Source organism: Carassius auratus, chromosome 3, assembly GCF_003368295.1.
Source record: "Carassius auratus strain Wakin chromosome 3, ASM336829v1, whole genome shotgun sequence".
Classification (NCBI taxonomy): Eukaryota; Metazoa; Chordata; class Actinopteri; order Cypriniformes; family Cyprinidae; genus Carassius; species Carassius auratus.
This window is the reverse complement of record NC_039245.1, coordinates 22,828,591-22,847,379: the sequence shown is the minus strand read 5'-3', so window position 1 is coordinate 22,847,379 and position 18,789 is coordinate 22,828,591. Positions and strand designations below refer to the sequence as shown.

Sequence of the window (18,789 nt, the reverse complement as noted above, 5' to 3'; positions counted from 1 at the left end):
CTTCCACACCATTTCGACCACTACTAAGTGTGTTGGAGAACAAATGGCATTCTTATAATAGTGTGTTGCTCATTTTTGTCCTCAGGGATGTTAGCTCTTGACGGGGCATTGCATCAGCAACACGTTTTTTTCCCTAATATTTTCCCCGTCTGTTTCTCTTAAGTCTGTCGAGGACTTTGGTATCCTGGGCAGCAGATTATTGATTTGCCACAGCTGTGCATGCGCAGGATATTGCAGATGGGTAGAGAATGTTTACTTTCCACATGCTTTCAGATCTCATCCTCGATCATTGATTCCAGCTTGACTTTTCCATTTTCAATCAGCCTCCCTCCCGCTGTAAGTCAGCAAAACACGCCACACTCTCCAGCTGATCCGAAGAAACTCCAAATGTGGCTGTTCTATCAGATTACAAGAATCAAATATCTGTGAACGGCTGCTTCCTTCTTAGCAGGATCCCTTAAGACACAAGCAGACATGAATATTAATGAGAAAACATCATATTCATGCAGAAATGTTGTTTTGCCGTTTTCTCTGTATTTGGGGCATCTTTGAGTCAGGATGTCTCAGACGTCACAGACGTTCTCCTGGGATCTGAGCACATTTGAAGGTGAGCGTCACTTGGCACTCTTTGTAATGCTGTAGTAGACAGAGTGGAAAGCAGTTGTACAAAAGCTGCTAAAAATCTCTCAGTGCACGGTTCCATTCCTCACAGCACTGCGGGCTGCAGGCTCCGATTCAGCTGAATAATGCACTACCTTTCTCCTCACGGGGGTCTGTAGGTCTGTGAGAAGAAAGTCTTCCCCACTTTTGCCAGGCTTTTGTGGCTATTCTTACACGCCTAGGTGTGATTGTCACAGACAAGTCTGAGCTAGTCCTCAGGACCCTCAAGGAAACGCTGTTCACTGACCGTCTGATGGAAAGCATGGACTGAAATCACTAGCTCCAATCTGATTCACTTCTGGATGTACAAGCACGGCGGTTTTCTCAGCAGTCTGTCTGTGCAATGAGGAAAACCACTAGATTTGCTAAAGTTTGCCAGTTGGTAGTCTCAGCCTCAGACGTCACGCCCACGGGACTGTTGGCTGAACATCTGATGCATATGGTATACAAAATTGGAAGAACTTCAGGAGTTTCAAAGTCACTATCTGATTTGTTGAATTCTACAAGATTTCCGGGAGACAAGTGTGGCGCGTTCTTTAGCGTTCCACCTGGCTTGCACATGCGCCTTGAATGTTTTTGCATTACTTGTGATGTCCATGAGGTGGCAGCACTTTTCCCATACATTTTTCAGAGCATTAGCAAAACTCCTGGGGCCCGTTTCAATAAGGAAGTTCAACCAACTTTGAGTTAAAACTTGAACTCTGAGTTGACTTACTCTGAGATGAGAAACTCAGGAACCTGAGTTTTCGGGTTCAGAACAGCTGAACTGTGTAACTTCATTCAACTCTGGGTAGGCTGACTCTGAGTTAAGCACATGCACCACGACTATGAAAAACCATGATCAATGGATCTTCGATATTATGATTCACCATGGCAACAGCTCCCGCCAAAAAGATGTCTGCATGCTTCAGACTCAATACAAGTTTAATTCTTATCACTGGCAGAACGGTAGGTTATTGAACTAATAGGCTATTCACTTTCATGGTATCTCGCGGGCAGAAAAATAAACAAATAAAAAACAAAATGTATATATAATTTAAGTGCATTTTTATCTTTTACAAATGATCGGCCAATAGGGTAAGAAAAATATGCCAGCATCTATTTATACAGTGGAATTAACATACTTTCTTAGCGATACATCCTGTGCAAATAGCTCTAGATGCTATTTACACCTGCAAATATGTATATGTATATGTATAAATGTATTCTATGTACCATGTAAAAGTAGCAGTTATTTGCAATAGGCAAATAGTGTAAACAATAATTAGATGCTATTTATACTTTATACTGGCAGACAAAGGAGCCCGGTCTCATGAAAAAGCACATCTATAGCACGATTTTCTGATCTATTTGGTGTGCCATTTTATGCAGAATGCATGTGATGCACATGTGTTTGATGTGCATATAATACGCACTTACCCTACACCCCTAAACCTAGCCACTGTCTATCATATGCATGCCAAAGTCAATTTCTGCATATACATTGTATGACAAATAGAAACAGAAAACCATGAAATTGAAACATGAGATCGGGTTAAAAAGACGATCCAAAGTATCTCGCTTTTTGATTCCCAGACTCACCGCACCGTCTCCCTGCTGAACTGGCCCTTCCCCACGTCGTTGACAGCACACAGGCGGAACTGGTAAGAACGTGCCGGGATGAGGCCCCCTACGATCACGCTGGAGGCCTCTGGCTCAATGTTGGCCAAAAGCATAGTCCAAGGTGCGTCTGTCACGAACACAGACATTGAGAATGGACTCCAGAGCTGAATGACAAGTGAAGAGTGACAGAAACTACAGCAGGCCAGAAAACTCACTGTTCTCTGACACCTCCAGGATGTAACGGATGAGCGGGCTGTTCCCATCAAAGGCCTGGGCCCAGGTCAGGTTGATGGTTCGTCTCTCTGAGCTGCTGAGGGTGGCGATGAGGTTCTCTGGAGAATGAGGCAACTGCCTACAATGAGAGAAAGAGCCAGAGGGAAGTCATCAAAATTGAGAATTAATAATTCACACATTTTACAACGGTATACACAATTAAAATAACCGTTTTCTATTTGAACACACACACACACATATATATATATATAGTCCAGCATCATTAGTCCAGTCTTCGTTGTCACATGATCTTTCAGAAATCATTCTAATATGCTGATTTACTGCTTGAGAAACCGTTCTTATTATCAATGTTGAAAACAACTGTGCTGCTTAATACTTTATAATTGTCTTTACTGCCACTTTTGACCAATTGAATGCATCTTGATAAAAGTGATAATTTCTCAAAAAAAAACCCAAAAAAAAAACATACTGACTGCAAACTTTTGACTGGTATTATACACAGATTTATACAATACAATTGCATGTTTTTATAAAATAATCTTTAATTTTTTGTTATTTATTTTTATGATTTTTTGCTAAGCTGCAAACAATTTCGCAATATAGATGTACAATGGTGATGTCAATAAAGACAAAATGATGTTGAAAGAGAGATAAACAGAGTTTTTATGATAAATATTGACTCAACTGCTTTGCCAATTCACCATTATTTATGACACATAAAAATACAATGCAGTGTTTGGATGTTTGTTTACGATCCATTGTGCATTCTCAACAACCCATTGTCTCAGTTCTTTAAATCCCAATTAAAAAAACAAAGCTCACAGTTACAATCCAAAACACCAAAACGACGTCCAAGTGGAAGAATGTAAATCTATAAGGCGAAGGACACAGTGGGTCGTTAGCTGGGCAATAGCATCCCTGGTATGTACCTGACTCTCAGGTGAGCACTGCGAGAATCATTGCCTCCCACAGAGGTAACTCTACAGGTGTAGGTCCCAATGTCCCCTGACCAGGTCTGCGTTATGTGTAGGGTGCCATTGGAGTCGAGACGCAAGCGAGGGCTCGATTTCACGTCGATAACCGCTCCTCCTTTCTCCCAGATGTACCTGTGAATAACAGGGGCTTAATTACATATTCTTCTTCACAGCAACAATGCATGGCAAAGCTGTTTAATTACTGAAAACATACACACACACACACACACACAAAATTGGCCTGCATACATATATGCACTCATACATACACATAGACACTTCTTAATTGCAGCCACATCGTTTCCCCATTTAATCTTGTCTGTCTTGCGTTTAATTAAAGTCTCCATCTAAGTTATTGCTTTGTTTACATATTCATCCGTTTTCCCTGATCAAATTAATAACAGCAGCCCAGCAGGTGACAGTTAAATCAAGTCTTACGAGACTGAATGTAATAAACACACAGGACATGAATGGATGGAACAAGCTAGCATTGATCAAAGATGGAGCATGAGATAAAGCAGCGTGTGACAGACAATAGACATTTAGACAGAGCTGACGACCAAGACATGGAGAGGAGAGTGGAGGTTGTACCTGACTGTTACGCTGGGGTCATGGGTCACGCCGCAGGTCATGGCTGCTTTTGTGCCCTTGATCACACTCTGGTCCTGAGGTGGATTAGTGATCCGCGTTCGAGCTACACACACAAATCACAGTGTAGTATCATAATCCATGGCATTGATTTCCCCTTCCAATTTCTGGTAGACATATAACAGCCTTCACTTGTGATAAAGCAGCACACTGTTTTTTTTTTTTTTTTAAAAAAGAGAACTTATTACAGAAATAATATATTCTAAAAGAACATAATTAAGTGCGAACTGAATGTAATGCTTTTGGACACTTAATTGGATGTTATTTGCAGTTAAATGAAAATCTACCATAGTATGAATTTATATGAAATGCAATTAGCTGAACTTTAGAGTGCTTTTTGACCCACTTAAGAAAGCCCAAAAATACATCGTTATATGCAATGCAATAATTACTTCTATCGTCTTTGAATTTTTTACTGTACTGCCAAATGTACTGATAACCATTCATGCTAGACTAAAACATACTTTAATATAATTTCTACAGAAACTTGTGTCATATATTTAAATATATTCGCAATTACACTTTTGAAATAATGAAGTTGAAATTTAGTACATTCAAACTACATGAAATGTAATATTGAATAACACACTAAAGTTAAAAGTATAATTGAGTAATTTATGTGCTCTAGTATGTTAGTATATATAACACATCCAAGTGAAGACTGTCGAAACAAAATGTTTGAAATGAACTCTGAAGTAACACGTTTCATTTGACATTATTACACTTTAAAGGAAATATAGTAATGAAAGTGTTCTCTCTTATGTATTTTGATACTATTTTGAGGCATAAAGTAAAAAAAAATGACTCAGTAAATGCCTCAATTAAATTTGCAAAAAGAAACCATTTTTAAGAAATTCTGCATACTCTTTTTATACATTTTCCTAGATAAAAAAATAACAAAATATCTATATTGCATGTAAATATTTGAAAACAAAAACGCCAATTTAAAGTCAAGCAGTGCAATCAAAATTATGTGACGGAACAAAAGAAAAGAAAAGAAAAGAAAAGAAGAAAACAAAACAAAACAAAACAAAACGACAAATCAGAAAATACAATGTGACATTGTAGAGTGCATTCATGCAATTTTCTCTTTAAATATGAGAAAATTTGACAAATGTTTTATAACAAATCAGGGTTAGTTCAAGTTGTAAAATGTCATTTGGTGTGACTACCCTTTTTATGATTAGGATGTGTACTGTAAATGTATTTAAGATGAAACATATGTTATTACTTTTTACTAACGGTTAACACATTTTTAGTCATTATTCAGATTATTTTATTCCATTTCCAAAAAAGTCCTACATTTGTATTATTTATGATTACAATGGTATTAAACTCATTGTGGACACTGTTTATCACTGACTTCTACTGGCAGCAAGTAACTGGGCCATGTCAACCAGACAAACCTTAACTAGGACACAGTGTAGATATAAGAAAGTGGACAGTGGGTCACTTTTCATGGCAGTCAGACAGACAGACTCTTATTAAATGGGTGGTCAGAAGCTGCGATAGAAATCACATGCTGTATGTCCACACTATATGAGACCGGCCATGCGCTCACCCCACACCAGCAGATCGGCCGAGGCTTCATCAATGCCACGGGAGTTACTGGCCATGCAGGTGTAGGATCCAACATCAGACAGGTGTGAGGGGCTGATCAGAAGACTGCCTGACTCCAGCAGAGTGAAACGTGGCAACTGTACGGAGCCGCTCGCAAGAACCCGATCAGCTGTGCAAAGATGGAGAGATGGCAAAACACAAGGGAGAGAGAGAGAGCGAGAAATGAAAAAGAAGATCAAACAGACAAGACGGTCCCCAGCTCATCAGAGGACTGTTGATCAGACACTTAATTTAGCTGACATACCTAAGATACATTAATGTTCGTGAGTCCACGAGACACTGATGAATATCTTTCTCTGACAAAGATGACTTATTGGAGACTGACCTTTCTGCCATGTGATAGCGGGCCGCGGCGCCCCTGAGGTCTCACAGTGTAAAATGATGGACATGCCATCAATCACAGCGCTGTCAGAAGGGCCGGCCGTGATGTTTGGGGCGATACCTGTGCCAGAGAGAGAGAGGCTGCTCAGACATATGCACATATTCACACACACACACACACACACACACACACACACACACTGGAGACTTTCCATTGACTTCTATCTTGTCATATTGAGCTAATTACATTTTCCAAACCCACTTCTATCCCTAAATCTCACAAAAACTCTTGCTTTTTTCTCTTTTTCTGAACACATTTAGTATGTTTATTAAGCCATTTTCATTGAGGGAACTGTTGAATGGTCCATTAATGATGGCGAAGACTCGATTTATTATCCTTGTAGACAGATATTAAATTGGTACGGAATGATCTACTTGTCTCTATTTAAAAAGTATAATGAAAAAAAATCTTTAAAAGTACATTACATTAAGCATTAGGCTTCCCTCTAGTCAGGGTTGCTGTGGTTTTCTCTCCTCATGTCACTGTATTCCAGTATAATAACAAAATATAAAGCAAACAAATATGCCCCATTTCTGAGAAACAGCCACTGATACGCAGCGGCAGATTTGCTTGGTTTATTAAAAGCTGTAAACACGGATGGATTTATGTGTCTGTGTTTTTCTTGGAATTTATATTTGTTTGTTTTCCAGCAATATACACTACTGCCCAAACGTCTGGAGAGAGGAACATCTTTTATGTTTGTTTTTTGAAAGAGATTAATACTTGTATTCAGTAAGGATGTATTATTAAATGTATCAATAGTGACAGTAAAGACATCTATAATGTTACAAAAGATTTCAATTTGAAATAAATGCTGTTCTTTTGAACTCTCTATTCATCAAAGATTTCTGGGGGAAAAGAAAATGTATCACGGTTTCCACAGAAATATTCATAAGCAGAACTGTTTCAACACTGATAATAAGAAATGATAATAAGACTGGAGTAATGATGCAACTCAAAATTCAGCATTGCATCAAAGGAATTAATTACATTTTAAAAAAATATTCACATAGTAAATATTTATTTTAAATTATAATAATATTTCAAAATATTAGTTATTTTCTGTATTTCTGATCAAATATGCAGCCTTGATGAGCATAAAAGGCTTCTTTCAAAATAAAAGATTAAATATTTTAAAATAATTAAAAATCTAAGCGATTACAAAAGTTTGAACAACGTTTTCTATCTATCTATCTATCTATCTATCTATCTATCTATCTATCTATCTATCTATCTATCTATCTATCTATCTATCTATCTATCTATCTATCTATATAGCTACAGGGGCATTTGGTCTCACAAATATAGGTTAAAACTGAAACACACACACATACACACTTGGCTATCTAACAGGGGGCACATCATACACTTATATTTGTTTTATATTCATGGAATAAGAAATATTTGTCTATTACTTCATAAATAAATTCATAAATATCATTATCAGATTTTGTCAAACTTATCTCACATCTAGAGGAAAATTGCAATGCACACACTCTAACACACACACAAATTTCTGATCATCTAAATGTAAAAATATAAGAACCATTTCTTCCTAACATCAAAGATGTATTTTTCAAGTTGTCTTCTACGCATCAAATAACTGGTGTACATAATAAAGACCTGTCCAGTTCAGACAAACCAACCATTATTCTTACTATCTCTCACTCTTAAACTTGGAACAATCACTCTTAAACTTTCCTTCTTTCTTAAAGCAAAAGCAGCTGATAAGTCACAGGCTTTATAAAATGACACATCTGACAGGAGATAAGGAAGAAGATGAATGTAGGGGAGAAGTGTAATAAATGAAGAGAGTTATTGACAGGCCCAGATGGTGCTTTGACGTACTGGTGACAGCAAGGTACGTGTTCGTCTGGATCTCTCCCGCTAAGTTGCGAGCGAAGCATTGGAACATTCCGGTGTCGTCCGGGAGCAGCCCATTTATCTGCAGACTGCCGCCCACCAGGACTCTGTAGCGAGGTGTTTTCACGGGGCTTATGGGTACAGCATCCTTATACCACACTATATCTGGCTGAGGAACACCTGCAGGGGCATACCAAGAGGAGTGTTATCTAACACATCCACACACACACACACACACACGGCAGAGGTGCACACACTCACCGCGAGCTTGGCATGGGATGTCTACCACCTTCTCCATCTCAGCAGTAATGTGTCTGTCAGGCTCCTTCACAAACTGCGGATGTTCTGCACAGAGTTCAGTGGAGTCAGTCGTGAGAGTAACCTTGACCGGACTGAACTAAATCACTCAATATCACTGAGATATTGAGAATGCACAGGGCCTTCAGAAAGTATTCACCTTCTCTATTGCACTTCATTATTATTGCAGAATAACATAAATCATCCAGGGCTTTTTCTATTTTAACATGGCGGTCAAAAAAAATCATTATAACATTCACTTCTTTTTATAACAATGTACTGTATGTACAGTGGAGTGTTTAATTATCTGATATGACAGATCACACTAAATGCATTAATAATGTGCAAAAGTGTCATGCCCATTCAAACTGAAGTGGCATTTGTGCACTTTTGTACATTTAATAATTAAGCTTTACATGAATTTTGGGGATGAAATATCAGAGCAGCATTACGCATTTATGACATTTATTGGTTTGCTTGTTCTATTAAGTTTCATTCAGAAAGTATGCATTCAATTTATCCCAAATGTCTCAGTAAAGATATTTATAATATTACAAGAAATATATATTTCAAACAAACGCTATAAAAAGTATCAAGGATTTACAAAAATATTAAGCAGCACAACTGTTTTTAACATTGATAATAAGAAGAAATGTTTGTCGAGCAGCAAATCAGCATATTAGAATGATTTCTGAAGAAACACTGAAAGCTGGAGTAATGATGCTGAAAATTCGGCTTTGCATCATGGGAATGCATTTATTTTAAAAATTTATTTCAATAGAAAGCAATTATTTTAAATAGTAATAACCTTTCACAATATTTAAGTTTTTAGTATATTTTGGATCAAATAAATTCAACCTTGGTGAGCATATGAGACATAAGAGACAGATCTTACCAACCCCAAACCAAGCTGAATGGTGGTGAATGGTACTTTAGGTACTTTAGAATGGATATTAAACAAAAACTTTTCTCATAAACTGCAATAAATAGCAATAAAGATCAGCCCAGCTCATCTTAAGACCCAGGAGCTGTTCAAGATGAAGTTACTGTGTGGAAAATACCTAGACAACTTTGTAAAATGACTGGCAAGCTTAGAATCTTCTGTAGGCATCATGAAGCCCATCATAACAAAAGAGAATAAACAGGCAGCCCTAAGATTAAGCTATCTCAACAAACTGAGCAAATGTACAAGGATATCTGTCAGAGAACAAATGTAGAGTAGTATCCAAAAAAAAAAAAAAAAACAGCAGCACTGCAAGGATCTTAACCTGTTCAGGCACCAATAATCTCCAGCTCTTTCCAGAATCAGTTTCCTAGAAAAAGGCCATTTCTGTTTGAGAGCGATGCCCAGATTCACCCAGAGTTTGCTAAAATCCAGTGGAGAAAATGTGAGAGAACCTTTTACGAGGAACACCTTGTGCATAAACTTGAGCTATGTGAGCATGAAAGGAAAGCACTGTCTTTGGTCCAACACCCAAGTAATACCATCCTTATCTCATAATACTCATATTAACGGTCTTCTTTCAGCTGTTGGCATCCAATGCAACATGGATACAGGCACATCCTTGAGAGAACCTCATTCAAGTACACCAGATATTTATGGAGCCAGAAGAGTCTCAATAAAGATAAATGCACACACTACATTCACATATGCACACACAGGATTCATAGATGCACACACATGATTCATAAATACACACACAAGATGCACAAATGCACACAAAATTCACAAATGCACACACAAAATTTAAAAAGCACAGAAGATTCACAAATGCATACAAAATTCAGAAATGCACACAAAAATCAGAAATACACACACAATTCAGAAATGCAAACAACATTTACAAATGCACTCAAGATTCACAAATGCACAGGACAAGATTCAGAAATGTATTTCTGATGCACACACACATATATCTTGATTCACAAACTGCTTGCGGTCTGTGAACTTCACTGCATTTGTGTGTGAATTTTGAGACTCCCCTGACTTGGCTCCACACACAAATGCTTTTTTTTAAACAGGGAATGATCAGCAACCAATCAGATATCTCCCTTCTTTTAGCCAATCACAAGAATGCACCCCACGTGGGGGATTGTTTACTTATAAGCCAATCACATGAACGTGTTCACACAGCAATTGTATTAAATTGTATGAAAATACAGATGTTTAGATTACAATTCAGGTTTATTTTTTATTATTTTTTACTAAATATAAATTTAAAAATGTCTCAATACATATAGCCCAGTGACTGCAGAAAAAAAGTTAACCATGGATTCATAAATTTGCAATAGGCAATTATATATATAGAAGTCACTTTAATTATAATATTCAGTCCCTACATGAAGAGAGAGTCAGAGGTCCGAGAGGAAAGTGGCTCTCTGGCTGCGAAAAGTGGGTCTCCGGCTGTCGTTCGCTTAGGAAAGTGAGTTGATCGCTGCGTGAGGAAAGTGAATAGTTCGCTCAACTTCGCTGCTTGAGGAAAGTGAATCGTTCGCTGAGGAAAGTGAGTTTGCTCGCTGGGTGAGGGAAAGTGAGTCGTTCGCTGCGTGACTCGTGAGGAAAGTGAATCGTTCGCTGAGGAAAGTGAGTCGCTCGCTGGGTGAGGAAAGTGAGTCGTTTGCTGCGTGACTCGTGAGGAAAGTGAATCGTTCGCTGAGGAAAGTGAGTCGCTCGCTGGGTGAGGAAAGTGAGTCGTTTGCTGCGTGACTCGTGAGGAAAGTGAATCGTTCGCTGAGGAAAGTGAGTCGCTCGCTGGGTGAGGAAAGTGAGTCGTTCGCTGCGTGACTCGTGAGGAAAGTGAGTCGCTCGCTGGGTGAGGAAAGTGAGTTGTTCGCTGCGTGACTCGTGAGAAAAGTGAGTCGCTCGCTGGGTGAGGAAAGTGAGACGTTCGCTGCGTGACTCGTGAGGAAAGTGAGTCGTTCGCTGCGCAAAGTGGGTCGCCGGCTGTGTGAGGTAAGTGAGTCGTTCGCTGAGGAAAGTGAGTCGTTCGCTGCGTGAGGAAAGTGAGTCGTTCGCTGATTGGCTTATAAGTAAACAATCCCCCACGTGGGGTGCATTCTTGTGATTGGCTAAAACAAGGGAGATATCTGATTGGTTGCAGATCATTCCCTGTTTAAAAAAAGGCATTTGTGTGTCGAGCCAAGTCAGGGGAGTCTCAAAATTCACACACAAATGCAGTGAAGTTCACAGACCGCAAGCAGTTTGTAAATCAAGATATATGTGTGTGTGCATCAGAAATACATTTCTGAATCTTGTCCTGTGCATTTGTGAATCTTGAGTGCATTTGTAAATGTTGTTTGCATTTCTGAATTGTGTGTGTATTTCTGATTTTTGTGTGCATTTATGAATTTTGTATGCATTTGTGAATCTTCTGTGCTTTTTAAATTTTGTGTGTGCATTTGTGAATTTTGTGTGCATTTGTGTATCCTGTGTGTGTATTTATGAATTATGTGTGTGCATGTATGAATCCTATGTGTGCATATGTGACTGTAGTGTGTGCATTTATCTTTATTGAGATTCTTCTGGCTCCATAGATATTTGGGGTTTCTCTCAAAGGCATGTCAGAACAACGAGTAAAAGCACACAGCAGTAAAGGATTTAATAAAGAAGGTTAATATTTTGCAATGACCCAGCAAAATCTTTGAAATCTGGTATAATCCCCCACCATTAATTTGGTAGAATTGGAAAGTATTTGCATGGGTGGAAATGAAAGTAAAAGGCTCAAAGAAACATACTCAAGGCTGTAACTGCTGCAAGAGGGCTAGTATTCACTAAGAGATGAATACTTTCATAAATGAGTCTTTCATCTGGGAGAAATTAAGGTTCTTGAATTATTTCTTTTTTTGCATGCCTTTGTGTTGACATTTTTGAAGATTAAAAGGGAAAAAATGATGCACAGTGATGAATACTTTCTGTGCAAGGCACATATTAAACAATTTTGACGAGAAGAAGGTACGTAATGTTACCCAGGACGTGCAGATATGCTCCGGCGCTGACAGAGGGGGCGCTGCTGCTCCGGAGGGACGCTTCACATTCATAGTAGCCACTGTCACTGACTAAGGGCCCGCTGATGGTCAGACGGCGGCCAAAGTCCCGGAGGCCTCGGTTTACCAGCACTCCATTTTTCCTCCATGTAATGCTGAGCTTAATGAGAGGCCTGGAGGTAGAGAGAGAGACAAATGTGGATAAATACAAGTGGGGACAAATAAACAGAATTTAGTTTTAATAGTTTGATAGAGGTCATTTTGAGTGCTTGTGTACACACACACACACACACACCTGGCATTGGCCACACACTCCAGTGTGACTTCAAACGTGCCCACCACCACACTGGTGTTCTTCGGTGGGATTATAATTGAAGGGGCGATGGGGTCTGCTGGGCCGCCAATGTCTAAACAGAAGCAGAAGCACATAGGCAAGAAAATTACAAATGATATCTCAATAGTTTCTCCTAAATTGGTTTGGCTTGCTATCTGTAGTGGCACAAGATGCGACTCAAACTGTAAATTGCATTCCTGGACTACTCAAATACTGAATATTTAATAGAAATGAATAGAAATAGCTGTTTGTATACAGTGGTCTACTGTTTAGAGCCAGTAAGTTTCTTTTTTTAACAAACTAAAACTTTTATTCAGCAAGGATGCATTAGATCAATCGAAAGTGACAGTAAAGACGTTTATAATGCTAAAAAAAAAAAAAGATTTCCAGTTCAAATAAATTCTGTTCTTTTGAACTTTCTATTAATTAGAGAAGATTTCATTTACCAATTCAGCGTACTAGAATGGTTTCTAAAGGGCCATGTGACATTGAGTGAAGAGTAATGATGCTTAAAATTCAGCTTTGCATCACAGGAATAAATGACATATTAAAATAGAATAAAAAAGAAACTGTTATTTTAAATAGTAATAAAATGTCACATTTTGACGTTCTTATTGTATTTTTAATCAAATAAAATGCAGCCTTGGTGAACATACTGTAAAAGCCTTCTTACAAAAAAAAAAAAAAAAAAAATCCAACTTCTTAACTTTTGATAGAGTAAAACGGCATTGTGACTGAACAATACCACAAAAAAATGAACAAAGCAAGAGTTTTCAGTATAGGATCTCATGACCAAATTCCTCAAAATCATGTGAGCTTCACTATTAACATGAATTCTACAGCTCTATACTTTTACAGTATCTAGACATTTTGTGATCTTCTCAGTGGTCGCCAAGCAGATGGGCGCTCCATGACCCCACTGGAGCCATTTGAGAGTCTCTGAAACCTAGAACCAGAGAAGCCATTTGAAAGAGCAATCTCGGAGCAATAAAATCTCCTTCTGAGAGAAAGAGAGAGAGAAAGAGCCAGACTAAAGTTTGAGGCAGTGAAGAAAAGGCAGACATAAAGATAATCTTGAAGCTCAGAGCACTTGTTCATCTCTTTCTCACAGCCCTTTCTATTATGTGCTTAGATTATATATGTAATTGTCTGCACCCTCTCCTCCTGTAAGTGCACTGTAATATCTTTGCTAATGTGCCACACTGCAGAACAGTGCCTGGTTGAGAGACACTGTCGACATGATTATATGCCATGCAATCATTTGGAAACCTACAGCTGTCCATTGATTCTCTGCCCTCAATCAGTGATCTCTCTTTTCTTCTGTCTTAATCTCATTACTCTTTATCTCCTTCCTTGTCCATACGTGGACCCCTGGATAAGAGTTAGAGTAGGCTATGGTCTCACAGAGGGACTTGATGGTCTGCCTCTCTTTTTCATAAATCTGTTTTTGTAGGGTCTATTAAAGAGAGGGACTGTTTTTATGAGGGTGATTAATCACCCTGTCACTGTTGCACCGCAGGACCACAGCTATCATACAAAGCTCCACGAAGCTTCACCACACGCCACATACTCGCAATCTACCGCGCAGTGAGTTGCGGAATATTGATTCTTGAAAAACTGGTGTCTGTCCGAATGTGTGTGCTACATTAGGTATCATACTATCATCACTAGGGGGCGATGGAGTTGTTTAATTTGAACGTGCCAATTCACCTGTTGGATAGTGTGGAGAAATCAATATGCAAATAAATAAGATTGCCAAGAAGTTAGTGGAAATGTTTCAACACATTGAGAAGAGGTGCTTATATAGCAAATAAGTCCAGCTTGCACTGCTACAACACTATTCTTTATCATTTCAGGTTCACTTTCCACTATTCATATTAATAAAATAGGAAAACGACTAATAAATAAAGGTATTTATGAACCACAGATCAACTATTTTCAAAGTAAAAAAAACAAACAAAAAAAAACAAGTGGCTCGATAAATAGAGGGATGAAACAGGGATTAAAATAGAAAACAGACATTATACAAATATTTCACAATATTAGCCTACTGCTTTTTTTGATGAGCCTTGGTGAAAAATCTGATTTTATAGGGACGATGAATCATTTAATGTACTTGAATATTGTAGAAGTCTATTTGAATATTGTATTTTTGTTTAACATATATTTAAATATTATGTTTGGGATCAAACCATAATTGATGGACCACCTGCAGTGCTGCCACAGACCCCCTAGGACAGGGTATCCTAAACTGGGGTGGGTGATGAAAAAAGCTAAATGAAAAGCTAATAAACAATTAATGTTTAAAGTTTTAAAATAAAAAACAATCAAAATTGTATATAATATAGACCTGTACTCTATATAATGTGACCATAACTGACATGAGAACCGTGAAGGTCCCAACATGCTGATAAGTTTTTGACTTCATCTTCAAATTTAAAGGGGTAAGTAAACATTCTAGGTAAGGAGTCTGGCTGACAAATGAGTTTGAGAATCCTTGCCCGAGACGGTTACAGACAATCTTTTGAAGTGTGTTGATTCTGTATTCAGAACTCACTTTCTACATTCAGGATGATGGGGTGACTGGTCTTGTTCTCTCCGTTCTTGTCGTTGACAGCCTGGGCGTAGTACCGGCCCGCATCAGGGGCCACGGCGGACAGGATGACAAGGGTGTTGTCCAAAGAGAGGGCTCTAAGACGTAAGCGAGAAAACATTAGTCACAGAACTAGAAAAACACAACTTGCAACCTTAGTAAACAACTCAAACACACAGCAGCGCTGAGGAAAACTGTTTATGTCCAATAGGCTGTGATGGTAATGTTATTTGCATTGAAGACTCGAGTGGATAAGTGTTTTAAGATTGCTGGAGCTAAAATGCAGGCCATGCGTGAGTGCGTGTGGTTAAATGAGAGTCGACACTTGGAGTGCAGCGAGATTAGAGCCTGTGTATCTGTCAGCACAGGCCCGATCAGCCCAGATTAAACCGACTCCAGCACAATTAGAGTGAAGGCTCTCACAGAGCCCAAACTAAACACGCAGCGGAATATCAATGCACTGAAGGAGCAACAAGCAAGCGGCAAACAAATCGTATGCTGTCAGGCCCTCTCACCATCATACAGGACCATAACTGCTGCTCGACAGACATAGAGAGAGCCAGACAGAATAAAACTCAAAGCAGCGCCGCTGGAACCTCAGATGTTTATATAACCCCTGCCTCGACGCTCAGCGCCTCATTGGGATTCCTCATATACTCCAGCTGTAAAACAGTGTCTGAATGTTCTCCAGTCTGTGCTTTGGGATGGGGGAACACACTCCTCAGTGTCTAAAGCCCTCACGTCAGATGTGACATGCTGGACGATCAGGATGAATTATAGATCGTCAAACATGCTGGCTGTTTTCGTCGAGCCTTCTGCTGGCGGCTGAGGTTAATTGATTTCAGGTGATTACAAAGACCTTTCTAACATGGACTGCTAGGCTAACACATACACACACACACTAGGCAGTGCGCACTCAGGCGCAAAGTCTGTCAGTCATCCAAGGTCATCAATAAAGGCCTTTTGTCCACTTTGAATAATTGGCTCCCATGTTGCCGGCTACCTCTCTAGCCTTCAATCACATTTAGTCTAAAGTCAACAGGGGTTCTTATTATAACAGACTTTACCAGTGTGAGTTTCTGCAGTAAATACTCATCGAGTTTTTCTGGAAGTTCCAGAGTAATTATACAATAGCACTGTACTCTGTTTCTGTATGGTAAAATAGCCTATCTGTGAGAATGAGGGCCATTAATACTCTGATCCACAAATGTAGAGAAGATTACATGCGGCTGCTGGGGGGGATCTTGCGCCCGTCTCTGAACCATGTGATCCCGGGCCGAGGAAAGCTGTGGATTTGTGGGGGGAAGATCAATGCCGCCTCTCCTTGCGACACCACCTGAGACCGTTCTCCCTGCACAAAGCCTTCCATGTCTAAGAAACAGAAAGAGAGAGAACGAGCACAAATCAGGACAAAACAAGAACAGGGACATGTGACTCATTGGGACAGAAAACACAAGGTTCCAATCTTGTGATACGACTCTTTTGGCAACTAACACTTAAGGCTTCATTTTCTGTGTTTTTGCATTTTGAACCATTTGCATCGTTTGTTTTTTTTTTTTTTTTTTTTGGATCACCAGTACACTGAACCAAAAACCGTTTTTTTTTTAGACCGGTCCAATTTGAGAACCAATGAGCTGATGATACTGTGCATGCGTCATGATGCGTCATTCAGCATGAAGCTACCAAACAGATTGCCTACTATGACTGACACAGCACGTCTGAACCGTACTGGTTCTTTTGGACAACTGACTCTGTGCTAATGTTATGAGCGCAGGTAAACCGTAAGTATTTAATAACAAATAAATCACAATGGATTGTGTATAGTACGTGGATTATGGTTTCTGCACTGATGACTGATAAAAAAAATAATAATAATATATATATCCTCATATGCACATTACTGCCTGTTACTGTATTTGGGTGCTTATTTGCAAAACTTAATTATAAACTTTCCAGATTACGATTATGTAAAATAACTTTAATTTGAATGTGTATTTTCATCCTGGCCCGGAATGATAAGACTTTTTTTTTTTTGGAATGATAGACTTGATATCATTACATCATCGCAATGAGGTCATTAAACACACACACAAAAAAAAATTAATCAGTACTTTTCTTCGGCATAAAAGAACCAATGAACCGGAAACAAAAAAATTGTTCACCTGCATGCTAGGCAGCACCAACCAACAAAGCAATTTTCTCCCAATATGTATCTCATAAATGAATAGAATACAATTGCTCAATAGTAAACATTAAGATAAACAAGGTTGTCGAGGGTGCACTACTGAATGGAGTGTGTACAAGGAATGAAGGAAGACGAGAAGTGTGTAAATCCAGAGACATTTAATTATAACAAGGAAACCTCACGTAGTGCATGTAATCATGAACAATACCAGATGCTGAAGTAAAGACAGGGAACACTATTTAAACACATAACAAGACGAGGGGATGACGAGTCACACCTGGGATCAATGGAAATAAATGGGGAACACCTGGATTCAAATGAACACAATGGGGACAGAAACAGGAAGGACCAAATATGGGCATGGAAGGCACATGGGGAGCAAAACATACACACAAAACAGAAACAGTTCCTGATAGTTCTACAAAAGAAACAAATTATCTATAATGCTTACTAGAATAGGCTACATCATAAAATATAATTAGAATTACAATTTGCATCAAGCTACACATGAAAATGTATGCAATTATTAATGAATTTGCTTACAACTTTAAAATATCATCGAGTGCTTGTATTAACTTGTAATAATTGTGATCCATAGTTTATTATAAGCATTAATTAATATTAATAACATGCACTCTTTTCTATTTTTAACAACGCTCGACTGCTAGTACTTGTCAGAAACATCCTTTATTGCTACAAAAATACCATGAGCTGCATACAAAACACATACAGAAAATATATCACCATAATCATATGTCTATTTGCCTTCATGTGTTATGTGTAGAAAAAGAGTATATGCTCTCTGACTCATAACACTCACGCATATGGAAGAAAACAGATGGTGCTCTACAGATCACATAATTCAGTGGACAATTAATAGAAATGTAATTCTGTATAAAGAACATGTGAGAATAAATCTGTTCTCAAATACCAACGATAACAAGAACTCAGCGTCCACTTTCTTTTACTCTTCTCTTCTGTTTGTTTACACTGGTTAACACCACTCTTGCCTTTTTGTGCAACAGGAGCTGCTCCGGTCACATGGTTTTAGCTCAAATCTTATTGGATGGCCCAAGTTTTAGCTTTGCAAAACTGAAAAGATTAATTGAGTGGAGTTGAGTGGTTAAAAAAACAAAAAAAAAAACATTTTCGTTCCATGTGAAAGCATCTATAGAAATCTATTGTTATATTCCAGCACGTCATCGCGTCCGATGTTTCACTTTTTCACACTAAGTGTGAAAAACAAACATCCTTTTAATGCTAACTTGCCAGAAAGAGAAGTTGGGGACTTGGTTTGACACAAAAAGTTTCTCGCATCAGCTTTTCTATATGCTCATTTGTCTGTGCTAAATTAACAAAGCAACAAAACTGCCAGTCAAAATGTTTCAGAATCCATAAACCTAGGTATTCAAT

General features: G+C 38.6%; 1 protein-coding gene across 6 annotated transcripts in view; it reads right to left on the bottom strand.

Moving 5' to 3' along the window:
* Window positions 1-18,789, bottom strand: part of sdk2a (sidekick cell adhesion molecule 2a) — a 115,577-nt gene that overhangs the window by 30,176 nt on the left and 66,612 nt on the right. For all 6 annotated transcript variants that reach the window (XM_026214973.1, XM_026214982.1, XM_026214991.1 and 3 more), the window contains exons 4-15: window positions 16,415-16,562; window positions 15,156-15,289; window positions 12,560-12,671; window positions 12,247-12,437; window positions 8,245-8,328; window positions 7,969-8,163; window positions 6,064-6,180; window positions 5,680-5,847; window positions 4,062-4,164; window positions 3,426-3,602; window positions 2,478-2,614; window positions 2,242-2,389 (exon numbers count right to left, since the gene is read on the bottom strand). In XM_026214973.1, coding sequence (XP_026070758.1) covers window positions 2,242-2,389; window positions 2,478-2,614; window positions 3,426-3,602; window positions 4,062-4,164; window positions 5,680-5,847; window positions 6,064-6,180; window positions 7,969-8,163; window positions 8,245-8,328; window positions 12,247-12,437; window positions 12,560-12,671; window positions 15,156-15,289; window positions 16,415-16,562 — 1,714 coding nt within the window. The remainder of the gene's footprint in view (window positions 1-2,241; window positions 2,390-2,477; window positions 2,615-3,425; window positions 3,603-4,061; window positions 4,165-5,679; window positions 5,848-6,063; window positions 6,181-7,968; window positions 8,164-8,244; window positions 8,329-12,246; window positions 12,438-12,559; window positions 12,672-15,155; window positions 15,290-16,414; window positions 16,563-18,789) is intronic.